This window comes from Alexandromys fortis, unplaced genomic scaffold (genome assembly GCF_014885135.2).
Source record: "Alexandromys fortis isolate MF-2015 unplaced genomic scaffold, M_Fortis_MF-2015_v1.1 scaffold_1, whole genome shotgun sequence".
NCBI classification, from domain to species: domain Eukaryota; kingdom Metazoa; phylum Chordata; class Mammalia; order Rodentia; family Cricetidae; genus Alexandromys; species Alexandromys fortis.
In genome coordinates, this window is record NW_026067927.1 from 22,550,395 (window position 1) to 22,564,864 (window position 14,470).

General features: G+C 45.5%; 1 protein-coding gene across 1 annotated transcript; it reads left to right on the plus strand.

Annotated features, from left to right (window-relative positions):
* The first annotated feature begins 2,825 nt into the window (after positions 1–2,825).
* Dynlrb2 (dynein light chain roadblock-type 2) lies at positions 2,826–13,869 on the plus strand. The gene is made up of 4 exons (XM_050144096.1): positions 2,826–2,897; positions 5,283–5,358; positions 12,460–12,627; positions 13,629–13,869. The coding sequence occupies exons 1-4, from the start codon at positions 2,895–2,897 to the stop codon at positions 13,670–13,672; spliced, it is 291 nt and encodes a 96-aa protein (XP_050000053.1). The 5' UTR covers positions 2,826–2,894; the 3' UTR covers positions 13,673–13,869.
* Positions 13,870–14,470: the final 601 nt, after the last annotated feature.

Consider the following 14,470-nt stretch of genomic DNA (forward strand, 5'->3'; position numbering starts at 1 on the left):
TGCTCTCACGCCATGCAAGGCCGACAAATGGCGTCTGAAACACCCCCGCTCAAATTTAAGACGGATGCTAAGGGTTGCAGCAGTGCTTTGAACAGGAAGTTTTCCATCCGTACAAAAACTAATGTTTAATTACAGAAAACAAAGGTTTTTCCAGCCACCATTCGGCAGCATATAAGTATCCTACTATCCTTGGATTGGCTTGTGTTAGACCTTAGGCAGACAAGTGCCTCCTCGTATTTATTAGCATGTAAACTGTGTTCCTCTTTAACAAATGGTAAGATTATCTGTAGACCAAAGAATTGCATTCAAATAAATTTCTTTTTGATTTGTCAGTAAAAGTTTGGTTTCTATACCCACTTTTATACACACAGGGCCAGACAGAATTTTGTCAGGGAGGGCTGGAGAGATGGCTCAGAGGTTAGGAGTGCTGGCTACTCTTGCAGAGGACCTGGGCTCAATTGCCAGCACCCACAGGGCAGTTCACAACTGTCTGTAACTCAAGTTCCAGGGGTTACTTCATCCTCTTCTGGCCTCTGTAGTCCACTATGCACACACATGGTGCACAGATGGACAAGTAGGCAAAGCACCCATACACATTAAATAGAAGATAGATAGATAGATAGATAGATAGATAGATAGATAGATAGATAGATAGATAGATAGACAGATAAAAACTTGTCAGGGAAAAAGAGGTTGTACCTGACTAACACTTAAGATTTTCTGCTGTAGAGCACTATAAATCCTGTTTAAGTTGACAAATAACGCAAAATCTCAGGAGGAAAATAAAACACGTTATAGATAAAGCAGCCCAACTCAGGGGTGGCCAGCTGAGTGTCAAAGCTCCACAGAATTCCAAGAGGAAATTCAGGGTCACTTACATCCCCTCTGTCCCATCCGGCTAACCAGAAATGGGAGGCAGTCAAGAACAAGAGAGGCCCCTCCTGTCAGAAAGAAAGCCTCTCGCTTTGACAGTTAAGCACGAGGAAGCATAGAGTCTGCCCGCACTTTTGATTTTCTGAGGGCTTGCACGTTTTAGCCACTAACAGTTTCACTGGTGTTGAAGGCTATCTAGCACTTAGCATGAGTTAAAAAGAAAGGGGCGGAGACGGGAGGCAGCAGAGAGGGTGGAAGGGATGCCCAGTACCTAGGATGGGGCACAAGGCAGGCCAGATCCCTCCAAAGCATTTTAGACAGCACAACCTTGGATATTCATTATGCTCCCACCCCCAAAGAAAAGGCATAAAAATTAAACCAAGGAATTAATTAGAGTGCAAAGTCGATGAGGAGAAAATGGCTCATATTCTCCTCATTGATTTCCTATGCACAGAGTCCAACTTGATGGCTGGTGGACGTCGGCTGGGCCCCTTCTCATTTCTTTCTGTGCCGTTGGGCTCTCCTGCCAGGGTCTTTCCTGCTGGAGTCGTGCTCGCCTCTAATCACTGCTGTCAGCTACAGAACGAGTTTGACACCCTGACTCCAGAAATGAGGGCGCTTGCCCCCATGCCTACGCAGCCCCTTCCTTCATTAAGGCTGATTGACATAACGGATCGGGTGTACAGTCAGAGCTTTGTAAGAAAAACAAATGGCGATGTGTAGATTCAAGTGGAAATCTCCTTGATCAGAAACCCGAGGAGGGAGGGGGGCAAAGAGCCAAGACTGTACACAATTCAACCAGAGTTGCTGCCAAGACACACATTTTTATTCCTATAGAACAATACAATCAGCGAAGACAATACACGCGTCCGCGTGCACACGCATATGCGCGCGTGCACACAAACACACACACACACACACACCTCCGATTCACTCTTCTACTGTGTGATTGTTAGTTTTAATTGCCAATAAGACACGATGTAGAATCACTGAGGAAAAGTTTTAGTACGGGATTGTCTGGATCAGGTCGATTTGTGGAAATGTCTATGGGGGTTAACTGATGGGGAAAGACCCAGCCTAAATGTAGAGGCACCATTCCCTAAACTAAGTACTGAATTGTATAAGGACTAGAGTAAAAACGAATCCAGCATAGGCATCCACTCATCCTCTCTCTCTTTCTCTCTCTCTCTCTCTCTCTCTCTCTCTCTCTCTCTCTCTCCCTTCCCTCCCTTCCTCTTTCTCATCCCCCTCTTTCTTCCTGTCTTTCTTTCTCTGCTGAGACTGGATCAAACTAGCTGCTTCAAGTCCCTGCCTTGACTCCCCCACAATGATGATTGCAACCTGGAATTGTAAGCTAAACCGGACCCTTTCTCCTAAGTTGCTCCTTGTCATGGTATTTTATCACGGCAACAGAAACAACACTAGACCATCCTACAGCCCTTTCTCGATTGCCTCAACTCTAGAATCAAATACTCAGTGATAAGTGGAACCAGTTAGTTCAGACATGAGCATCCTCACTGCATGCCACCATATCCATAGTGTATTATGGTTTCCCAAGTAGACAGTACTGTATCTCACGTGGGTATTATGATGCACCCACGTGGGTATCAAGATACCTCGCCTAGGGAGGTAGAGTGACCGGCTGCACTTGCCTGGTTCCAGGGACGAATGGTTGCCACATCTCCAGAAAACATGGGAAGGGGGAGAAATCAGACCCACACAAGACACAGGAGTTCCCTTCCCACCGCGACCCCATTGCCTTGAGATATATCTGGAAGAAATTCCCTCTGCCTGCCTTCTAGAACCTTTCGCTAGACTGGGAAGCAGCCTGCCAGAAGCAGTGAGGAAATCCCGCTTCTGAAACAGCCTGAAGGTTGCGCAAGCCTGAAGGTTGCGCAGGCGCAGCCCCACAGCTTTCTGGAAGCCACTTCCTGCTTGGTTTCCTAGCAACGGAGTAAGCGTTGTTGACAACCACAGAAACTGCAGCTCAGGTTTGAGAGTGGAGCTGTCCCACAGGCGCGATGGTAAATCTGGCTGGGTCCATGTCTGGAAGGGCAGGGGTGGGCGACACCCATGGGCACAGCTGTCTTGGGAGGGCTTCACTATTTACGGGATGGCAGCTGGAAAGGGAGACAGGGGAGGAGCTGAGGTGAATCTAGGAGCCAGGGAAGTTTGCAAAGAACAGTAGAAACACTGGGACCAGGAGAACAGAAGGGGAAGGGAGGGGAGCAAGAGACAAAGAGGGAAGAAAGGGAAATCAGGAGGGAGGGAGAAAAGGAGGGAGGGAGGAAGGGAGGAGGAATGGAGAGAGGGAGGAAAGGAGGAAGAAATAGAGGGGGAAGAAGGAAAAGGATGAGGAGGAGGGGAGAAGGAGGGGAAGGGGGAGGAGGAGAAAAATAAGAATAAAAGAAGGAAGCAAAGGGAAGAAGAGAGAGGGAAGGGGAAAGGAGAAGGGGGAAAGAGGTGGGGCAGTGGGGGCTTCTGGAAGTCAGAAGAGAAGCACCCTGGAGGAGAGGGAATGGTAAGGAGGAACAAGGAGTGGAGAGGAGCGATGGAGGGAGGGGGAGGGGAGGGGAGTTGGTGGCTTTGGGGGAGCTGTAGACAATCTCCTAAAATGGTCAGAACGTTGGTAGTTTGGGGATCTTCTGAGCCAGAAGGACGATCAAGAAATGCCAAGTTTCAGTGATTCACCCCATGAAAAACAACTCCTTTTTCTTTCTTTTGTTCTTTCTTCCTTCTTTCCTTTTCTCCCTTCCCTTTCTTCCTCCCTCCCTCCCTCCCTTCCCTCCCCTTCCCCCCTTCCTTCCTTTCTTTCCTTCTTTCCTTCCTTTCTTCCTTCCTTCCTTTTGTCCAAGGCTGTGTATGGGACAAAACAAGTTCCCGGCACTATCATTTCCTTGATATGACTGTCGCTGGCCATGTCTTATTTTCACTTTCAGAGGACACCTCAGGCTCAGGACTCGTGACAGTGAAATATAAAAACACACTTTCTTCCTTGTTTTTACCATTGTTTTCTATTTGTGACAGGGAGGCAGCTTTTAACCTGTGGGAGCAGCGAATAGTCTGCTCTATAGATGCAGTTCTTTAAGCTTTGGGCCATGATGTAATTTAAAGTACATGCTAATTAAATATTAATAGTATTCATAGTGGGGAAAGCCATGCCATTTCCTCAATTCAGAAAACCCCTGCTCTCTTGAGATGAAATAGACTCATAAGTGTTCTCTCACATCTACACTGGGTGCAAAAGAAAACTGATTTCTGAATGAAATAACCTAACATTCATTTGGAAGAGGCTGGGGAAAAAAATAATAGGACTAAATTCTCATCAAATGGTTTCCAGGCCAAGTGGGGCATGGAAACGCCTGTCTGCAGCCCCAGCGCTCAGGAGGCTGAGGCGGGAGGATTGCTGCAAATTCAAGACCAAACCTGAGCTACATAATGTCAAACTCTGCCTCAGAGGGAAAACCTCACAAGTGAATCTTTATGAGGTTAGAGAGATGGCTTGGTGCCTCAGAACACTAGATACTCTTGCAGAGGACCCAGGTTGAATCCCCAGCACAACAGAGTAGCTCACAACTGTCTGTGACTCTAGGTCTAGGTGATCTCACACTCTCTTCTGGCCCCCACTGGCACCAGGCATGCACTTGGTGCACAGATGTACATGAAGGCAACACCCATAGACATAAAATAATAAAATATATTTTACAAAGACATGTCAAGACTCTCAATGTGCTGTTGAAAACAAAATGGCAGCACAGGGGGCACAGTGGTTTATGGGTAGTGAGCTCATAAAGGTGAACATAAAACATCTGTGGGGTCCCAGTCATTCACAGCTAAGCACTCAGCTTAAACCAAGACACAAACCACTGTAGTCAAGAGACCCCAGTATCCGGCAATATGCTACCCCCAGAGGACACCCTTTGTAAGTAATCACCAGAATGAATCCCAAGTGGAGGTGTCAAAAGAAACTAAGGTGTCTCACCGAGGACAGCTTTTGGACACTCGGAGGATACAGTGTTGATCAGTAAATGCTCAAGGACTAAGACACACAAAAGAAGTTTTTGTAAGAACAGAAATGGGAGCTACTAAAAGATGAACCTATAGTAGCTTTCTGGTCAATATAAAAACAAGCAAAACAAGCACAGCTTTTCTAGCCAATGAGGACCCTTCTCTGTCTCTGTTGGGACTGAAGCCTGTCTGTCTAGGTTCTACGCAAGTGGAGGCTTCTTACACAGTCCCCATGTGAGATGGAACAGCCAGCTCTAAGCTCCCCTCTCGCACAGCCGAGCACACAGCGTCCAGTTCCTCAGTTAAAGAACTAGGGGACTGGGTAACTTCCTAGTTGTTCTCTGTAGAGTTGATGTCACCAAGAGGCCCTTCTGGTTAATAGTGGCCCTCATCTCTTGCAGACAGAGGTGGAGGAAACCCTCAAGAGAATCCAGAGCCACAAAGGGGTCATTGGAACGATGGTGGTCAATGCAGAAGGTAACTTCTTGCCACAGACTGACTGAGCCTGACACACATGCTAACTGGGGACTCATGTATTGTGTCAAGAGAGGAGACACTTACCTTAGAGTCTGAACTGAAATCACGTTTTGTCTGTCCCAGCCCTAGCAGTAATTCATCAGACACCTATTGATACTTAGTACATACCAATCATCCATCTAAGAGACTTTCCCTACAATGCCTACGTATTCCTAAGAAACACTACACGGTGTCTTCTTCAGAAACTCTGGTCATTCACATCCCTTCGGGAGGGCCGGCAAAGCTCTCTTATTGAAGAGAGGGAAAATTATGTGATTGGCAGTTTGTTTTCAGCTTAATGTTATAAAGGCTACAGGACAGAGCTTCAATATTCATTTAAAATTAAATTTTTCTTTTTATCATATTAGGTAAAAAAAAGTTTACAGTTCATTTTTATTTATTTTAATAATGACTTTAATTTATTGTTTGGAAATTTTGTGCAGGTATCTTTCATATAAGTATATAATGCATCTTAGTCATCCCTTTTCTCCACTGCCCCCCAAGTCTCTCCAGGACCCTCGAACATAGAATCATTTCATCGCATTTCTGCAATAGACTTGTAAATAGCAGGCGGGAAGGAATAATGCATTCCCAGCTAGGAAATGTGGACACTTGCCTGGGACTCACTGTCTCTTAGCCATCCACAACAAGAATCTGCATAGTGAGCCTGCAAGGTGGCTCAGTGGGCAGAGGTGCTTGAGGGCAAGCCTGGAGATCTGAGTTCTATCACCAGCACCCACGTGGTGGAAAGAAATGAGTGACTCCAACAACTTGTCCTCTGACTTCCACGTATGCACAGGTGCAGGTGTGCCCACATACGCAAGTACCCACCCCAAAATTAGAAGATTCTGTGTTGCATGTTTCCTGGCTCATGGCTCCATGTTCTGTCTCTTAAAGGTCCCTGCTTGCCCCACTGCTAATTCTGGCATTTGTAAGAGTGAGGGGTGCCAACATTGCTCCAGAGAATTCTTTGAAATAAGAGTAGCCTCTTCTAATTATCTGCAGTGGGTACAACCATAGAATTGGCTGACCCCCAGCTCGAGTGTTCTGGTGTAATCCATCAGTAAATGCTATTGTGCAATCACCAGCTAAAAGACTTGAAATTCTGAACTCTGGTTCCTTGTCATTAAGGATGGAACACAACCTGAGCTCCTGGTGGTTGCAGCAGCTAGATGAGAAGACTATCAAGGGTCCAGTTTAATTGCCAACCGTTAACAGAATTCTAATTAAAGAATTTTTGAGAACTTTTATTTAGTTTAGATTTGCAGAGGTAACATTTGGTTTGTTGGATAAAATAAAAAAATAACTCCACCAAATGCATGTATTGATAAATTCATTGAGCTGGTGAATGAGGAAGAAGGAGTTAGGATTGTCCATACAAGAAGTGAAAAGCTGGGCCATCTATTTCCAGGAAGTGGTCAGCTCTTGGTGTGGCTCTGGCCAAACCGATTCTGCTTCCAAGTATCTGCTACAGGGTCTCCCACCCCAACTTGCACGAGCCATCCGTGTGATTTAGCAGAGATGCCTTGCGAGTTTGCTTTGGCTGTGGCAACAAATGCCACACACGCGCTCATTGTCTTTGAAGAGCAGAAATGGGTGCTGGGGCGATAGCTCCCTCAGTGAAGTGCTCGCTGAACAAGCATGAGGACCTGAGTTCGGATCCCCGGCACCCATGTGAAAAGGTAGACGCAACAGCTGTGCTCCTGGAACACCAGTATTTGGGGAAGAGGAGACGAGGGTATCCCCACGGCTCCCGGGCCAGGCAGCCCTAATAAATCAATAAGTTCCAAGTTCTCTGAGAGACCCTGTTCCAGTAAAAGTAAGGTGAACTTGAAGCTAGCATGCCCCTGGGTCGTGGTCTTTCTGAGGACTTTATGACTGGACCAGCTTCCTGACCTCTTACTAGTTTCTAGTGCTAGTCAGCCATCAGTGTTGCTTGGCCTACAGACAGGTTTCCCTAGTCTATAACTATGATGGCCTACCCTAATTCAGTATGGCTTCTTTTTTTTTTCCCTCACTTTTTTAAAAATTGTATTTGTTAAAAAAAGAAAACAAACTATCTTTTTTTCCATTTTACATACCAATCCCAATTCCCATTCCCTCCCCTCCTCCCATTCCCTCCACCTTCTCCCCATTCTAACCCCCCCCCCATCCACTCCCCAGAGAGGGCAAGGCACGTTGCTCCAAGGAAGGACCAAGGCCCTCCCTACTATATCCTGGTTGAGCAAGGTATCCATCCAAAGAGAATGGGTTCCAAAAAGTCAGTACAAGCAGCAGGAACGAATCCTGGTGCCACTGCCAGTGGCCCCACAGTCTGCCCCAGCCAGTATGACTTTGTTTTAACTGATTGCATCTATGGGGAAGCTCTTTCCAAACAAGGCTGTCTTCTGAAGTGTCAGGTGGACTTAAGTTTGGGAGAACACTTCAACCCGGTATAGGCGCAGGCTCCCTTGGCACCTAGGCCAATGCCTTAATCTAAAGTGCCCAGTCCTGGTGAGGCACATCAGATACTGGAAGGATACCACACCAAAGCGTGGTGGAGAAAAGATTTGGATCCAAGAACAAAAGGGAATGAAGCAACAGGAAGCCTTTTGGGTTCCTTTAAACAGCCAGGTGCATATGCATATTTCAAGTAAACACTGGGGGGCTGGGGATGTGGCTCAGTTGGTAGAGGATCTGCCTAACCTGCATAAGGCCTTGGGTTTTACTGAAGAAATAGGACTTGGTGGGAAAGGCCTATGATCCCAGAATTGGGGCAGTGAAGGAGTTCAAGGTCACCCTCAGTCAGTTTGAGGCCAATCTATGCTTTGTGGCACCCCATCCCCTCCCACAAAAAAAAATAAAAAAATAAAAAAATAAAAAAAAAGAGTGAGGAAGGAAAGGTTCAGATATCAGAGTGATTCTCCCCCAAGTAGTGGAATTAGAAGTAAGGTTTTGAGGGAAAGTTTCTCTCAATTTCTTGATGAAAGCAACAAAAATGTTATCTTTAAATACCATCCGCTTTCCCCTAACTGCCGCTAGAATAATACTATGTCAGAAATCAGGGCATTTGTAAAGGTTGCGGAAACTTGATTTTTACCTGACTTCAAATTAACCTGTTCCCCAGCTTACTTTTGTGGTCAGGTGGTTAATGACCAGAGCATGTCAGGGCTGCTTCCTAATGGCATACGGTATAAGCCATGTGACCTGAATGTAACCAAACAATCTTCACAGCCTTCTCAAGTGTTGCTGGAGGCCCCCAGTTCAGCTTCACGGCCTTCAGAAGTCCTGGGCATTCAGTACTAAAGGCAGGTCCCCAGGACACTATTGCCACTCCCTTGTTCCGCCAGTGGTTGTGGCCGACGCGACTCATAGACAATGTTTTAACATCGTTATCAGCTTGCCTGGTCCACTTTCTTTATCCAGTTAGATGGCATCACATGCCAGGTTGCGTACTGAGCCTTTGCCTTGTTTCTAAGACACAGGTTTCCCACTCAAGACAAGAAAGAAGACGCAATTGCTATGTCTGAGTGGCCTAGGTTTTGACGACAGTGGCTCCTTTATTCATTTTAGTTTCCCGTTTATAAGAATACTCATCATAAGACCAATACGCAAACATCTACCTCCCAGGTACGCAAAGTTCTCATATAGTCTTTTACGGATAACCCCAGTTTCTATAGGCTTTTGACTTTAAATATTCTTGACACGTCCAATAATTCATCTTTTGAATATCATTAGATTTTATCAGCCATTCAGCCGGTTGGCTCCTTTGCTTCTGAAATACAATCGACCCGCCAAAGCACAAATGCGCAGCTGCAGATGGCAAGCTGAAATACTGACTCCCAGCTTCTCAGGATGACAGGCAGTCATATTCCAGAGCGCCGCCATAAATCCAACAATATCAAATTTTAAAATGTTCATATGTTTGGTTCAGGGGGCTCCGTTTTGGAAACGTCTCCTACCCAAACAAACAAATATGCAATGATAGGTTATGCAGACTTGCTAATGGAAGTCATAGATTGAGAACGGTCTAAATGCCCGTCAGGAGGTAAGCTACATATTACAAAGCAGACATTCGATTGCCTGTTAAATCGTTGAGCCTTATGTGTCCTACCAAAAAATTTCCTGAAGTTATTAAATGAAAATATTAGGGTATTTCTAAATATCCTATTTCTAAAATAGAAACTATACACACAAATACATATTCGTGAAGAATGGTGGGGAATTGCTTGTCATTATCTGAAAAACTAGAATACAAAGCAGTGGTTAGTATTTCCTAATTGTTTACACAGTCAGGTACATGAATACACTCAAATATGAGAAAGACAGGGGGCGAGGTGAAGGATATAGCCCAACTGGCAGAGGGCTCACTTCACAAATGTGAGGCTATGAATTCTGATCCCCAGTACTACAGAAAGAGATGAGGGGGGAAGGGAGGGAGGGAGAGAAGGAGGGAGGGAGGGAGGGAGGGAGGGGGGGAGGGAGGGAGGGGGAGGGAGAGAGNAGGGAGGGAGGGAGGGAGGGAGGGAAGGAGGGAGGGAGGAAGGGAAGGAGGGGAGGACTAGCCTAGGCATAGATTCTAGCAATCACATGAGTGATAAATCAAGGTGATTCTCACCACCTTTAGTGTATTCCTAGATGGGACTGGAGGAAACTAGGACCTATGATTGCTTCTCAGACAGGAGATGGTTGAGGCTGGAGAGATGACTCAGTCAGTAAAGAGCTCACCCTGAAAGCACAAGGACCTGAGTTCTATTCCCAGTGGGTGAGGTGGTGGCCACTTATAATCCCAGCACCAGAGATGCAGACAGGAGGACTGCTGGGTTCACTGGCCAGCTGCAGCTGATAGACCCTAACTGGCGAGTTCCAGGCCAGCGAAATACTCTGTCCCACAGGAAATACACAACATCCCTGAGGATGACACCTGACACCTGTGGTTGGTCTTTGCCCTACGTGCGCATGCATACACACACACACACACACACACACACACACGAACGCACGCACGCACGCACACACACCAAAGCAAGTGACTGAACTTTATGCCATGTACTGAAATCATTTTTGGCTTTGTTTCCATGAAAGAGCTGGCCTCAAACACACAGCCATTTTCCTGTCTGGGTCTCTAAAGCGCTGGTGTTAAAGACATCCACTCCCACACCCAGCCTAAAAACTACTTCTTAATAAATTCGCTTTAACTGGTACAAAGCAAGAACTTACTAAATATTTCCCAACTGGTTGTTTTGGTTGGTCTGGGGAACCAGGGGCAGGGGAGCAAAACCCAGGGCCTTGCATTTGTTAAGCAAGCACTTTGTCATTGAGCTAAATCCCCAACCCTGACCTCTCGGTTGTCTGTTTTCAAGTGTCTGAGAGTGAAAATATCCTGCTTCCACAGTTTGCATGTGTTCTTCAGAGAGCTGGCCTCTTTTATTTATTGGCCTGGATTACGGACAGACAGCTTCAGCAGCCCAAGCCTTGTCATCTACACTTTGAAGAATTTATTCTGGTTCTATTTCTTATCCTGACACTGAGCAATTCAGGCGTCAGTGGTTGTCAGTGTTTAAGATATGAAACAAAACTGTCCAAAAGCATATCTAGAAGTTGGGTGCCTGCTACCCCACTGCTTCCCGCTGGCTACAGATGCATGACTTGTGACTTCTTGGCTATGAAAGACAACAAATTTCACTTGGGAAGAAAGTGGCCAAGACATAATACTATGGAAATGAATGGTTTTACATGATACCTCATCTACAGAATAGGTCACGCTGTGGATACTGGACAACCTTTTGTTACTGTTCTGGAGACAGTGTTATCGCAAAAGGAAGTTTTGTTGGTTTCAAAGTCAAAACTGACAGTCTCCCACAGATTCATGAAGACTTGATAAAATTCTAAGATAGTAATCATTTGACGCTGCAAAACGCTCCTTTTTGGCGTTAGTTTCTGGAGCTCTGTTTTGTGAAGGAAAACCTAAGAGCTGCTTTTTTTTTACTTTTGTTGACTGGCCTTTTTACAGATGCTTAAGAGATTTGACAGCGATCCCAGACAGACTCCTGTTCTGTGTCCCCCTAAAGTGAGGGCACACTTTGAAATGTTTATTCCTCTCTTGCAGTTCTCAATATAAAGGTTATCTCTGATCAGATATAATGGGGATGGAGCACCTAACTTGGTGCCTGCCGCATAATGCACACTGGGTGCTGAGTGGCCCAACTGGGGCTCTCTCTGTAGCTTTGAACTGAATTGACTCAGACTTGCAAATTTGTCTGGCTAGAATTTTTTAATTAAATCAGTAGATTTAATCTGTTTTAATCTCATATAATACACCAACAGAGTGAACAAGAGGCCAAATTTAATAATGCTTCCGTAGAAAATAAACACAAACCAGGGATACTCACCCAGAAAAGTCAGGCTCCTTGTTACCATAATTTTCTAACCTAAAATTTGCTTGCAAAGCACTGTGGGAAGAGTTAGAAATTTGCAGTGCTCCTGCTGAATAGACTCCCTGGATTAAGTAGTGCTGGCCCTTTGTGTCTCTTGTTCCAGGAAAGCAGACAAAAATGCCACATTATAAACCACATATTTCATAAGAGGTATGCCTTGATAATGCATATATATATGCAATTAGAGTTAAATCATATATATATATACACATGATTAAGATTAAAACAATCAATTAACAGCTTCCAGCACAAAATATTCACAACACATTCACTGTTAAAAATGTAAGCTACCAAATGAACAAACAATATATTGATCCCATTACAACATATCCATAAAATAAAAGCATGCAGTAATGGGAATACTATTATTAGCAATGGAAGCTCGTGGGTTCTGACTTCAACGCTGAGAAAGCCACAGTCAAACTTGTAAACAGCTCTTGACTCGTCTCTACTTAAAACTCTAAATGGAGACAAAAAGGTGGTAAAACAAACAGACAGCTAAAATTGGTGCCAGCTAGTAATACCCCCCCACCCATCAGCTTTTCTCCATCTGTAAGGATAAGTGATCTCTAGTAGTAGATTTTACAATGTATGCATCTCCCTTACAATCCGGAGAAACGTAACTCCAAATTACATCTCATCACAGGCATTCCGATCCGAACTACCCTGGACAACTCGACAACGGTCCAGTACGCAGGTCTTCTCCATCAGCTGACCATGAAGGCCAAGAGCACAGTCCGGGACATTGACCCCCAGAACGATCTGACTTTCCTTAGGATCAGATCGAAGAAACACGAAATCATGGTAGCCCCAGGTAACTGGACGTGCCGTTTCATACTTCAAATGCTTTTCCACTTCACTGGTTTAAGCCTTGCTTCGAAGACTGAGGGATTATCGAGTCTTGGCGAGGGTACAGATTGCAATATGCGAGGGGAGGCTGCAAGCTCTTTCATTACGAAAACAAAGATGTTCCATTCTGAAGAGCCAAACTCAAATATTGTATGAAATTAGCAAATAATTTAATCGTTGCCCAAGCTGAATTTTACCAATTTACGCTTCCTATTTATCAAAATAACCAATGTGTGGACTAGGACATCACTGGAGACGGGCTTGGGGGATCCCCACTCTCATCTGGCTTTCAGTTCGCTCTGCTTCCTGAGGGTGGTTGGGAAACGCTCTCTTAGCTAGCTGCCTGCTCTGGCCCCCTCAGCTGCCATGCCTCAACTGTCATTATGGCCTCTCCTTTAGTTTTTATTTTAGCGTGTGTGCTCATGCGTGCACGTGTGCGTGTGTGTTATTTAAAAGCAGGTCCATAAATGGCAGAATAGCACACAGACTCTCAGAATGGTGGCAGAAGTGACCCATCTGGGAATAAAGTAAGAGGTGCGTCCGAGGCGAGTTGCATGTTGCCTCCCTGTGAGGTGCATGTGACCAGCTGGTCAACTGGAAGACATGGCCAGAGTCACTTCCTTGAAGGAATTACGTTCACCGAGTTTCTGAGTAATTGTGTTATGGCCACAAACATAGCATCTAGCACAGAAGCACATCAGATAAGTAGATAAAGCTTTATCTACTGCTGCACACAAATACCACTTGTAGGATATTTATTAAAATTAGCCATGCCGGGAACAGCAAATAAGTGAAATTATTAATGCAGGACCAAGTCTGTGTGCTCTCAACTTTTCTAGTGCACCATGGTAATTCTGATGTGCGGCCATTGTCCCCACGATGTCCTTGTGGTGTTCGGGAGAGAGCAGGCTAGCTGAAATGTTCATGGGTTAGATGCCAATTAACTTGATTCATGTTTCTCCTTAGATAAGGAGTATCTTCTGATTGTCATCCAGAACCCCTGTGAGTAGACCTGCTGCGGCCCACTCAGCCCTCATGACGACACCTGGAAGCCCTTCACTCCTCCAGCCCGTAAAATTGACCCTAACTGAGTCTGGAGACATGCTCTCCTGTTTTGAAAACGAAACACTCTACACGTCTGTCTCCGTTAGTCCCCTTTGACCATACTGTGGTCTTGTGCTTTTACTGTATAATAAACAATTTCTGTCATCTATGAATCTGCTTTTAAATAACACACACACACACACACACACACACACACACCTAACATAATCAATACTAAAGGAGAATCCATAGGGACAGTGGAGGCAGCTGAGGGGGGACAACAGGCAGCTGAGAGGGTGGTTTTCATCCACACCCAGAAAGCAGAGTGAACCCAAAAACAAGATGAGGCTAGGACATCTCCCAAGCTCACCTCCAGTGCCATACTTCTTCCAACAAGGCTCCACATCCTAAAGGTTCCCCAAACCTCCCCAGACCTCCCCAAAGGGCACCACCAACAGGGACCACCTCAGCACAGGCCAGAAGGTGCCAGTGACATGCTCTGTCATTCCCCATGTTAATCCCTTGACTCTGGAACTAGGTTGTGGCCCAGCAAACCCCAGACATCCTCTTTCCCCTATCCATATCACAGTGCCGAGGTTACAGATGTACAGTACAGAGCTGTGTCTGGCTTTTTACATGGGTGATGGGGATTCAAACTCTGGTCCTCAGGCTGTGCTGAACGTGCTCTTACTCCCTGACTCAGCTCCTCAGATTCACAAATCCTATCTTGATGCATTCTATATTACAGGTTCCTCAGCTGAGAT

Coding starts and splice junctions, on each gene's coding strand:
- Dynlrb2 (XM_050144096.1), top strand. Junction 5,359..12,459: donor GATGGTGGTCAATGCAGAAG/GTAACTTCTTGC, acceptor ATCTCATCACAG/GCATTCCGATCCGAACTACC. Junction 12,628..13,628: donor CGAAATCATGGTAGCCCCAG/GTAACTGGACGT, acceptor GTTTCTCCTTAG/ATAAGGAGTATCTTCTGATT.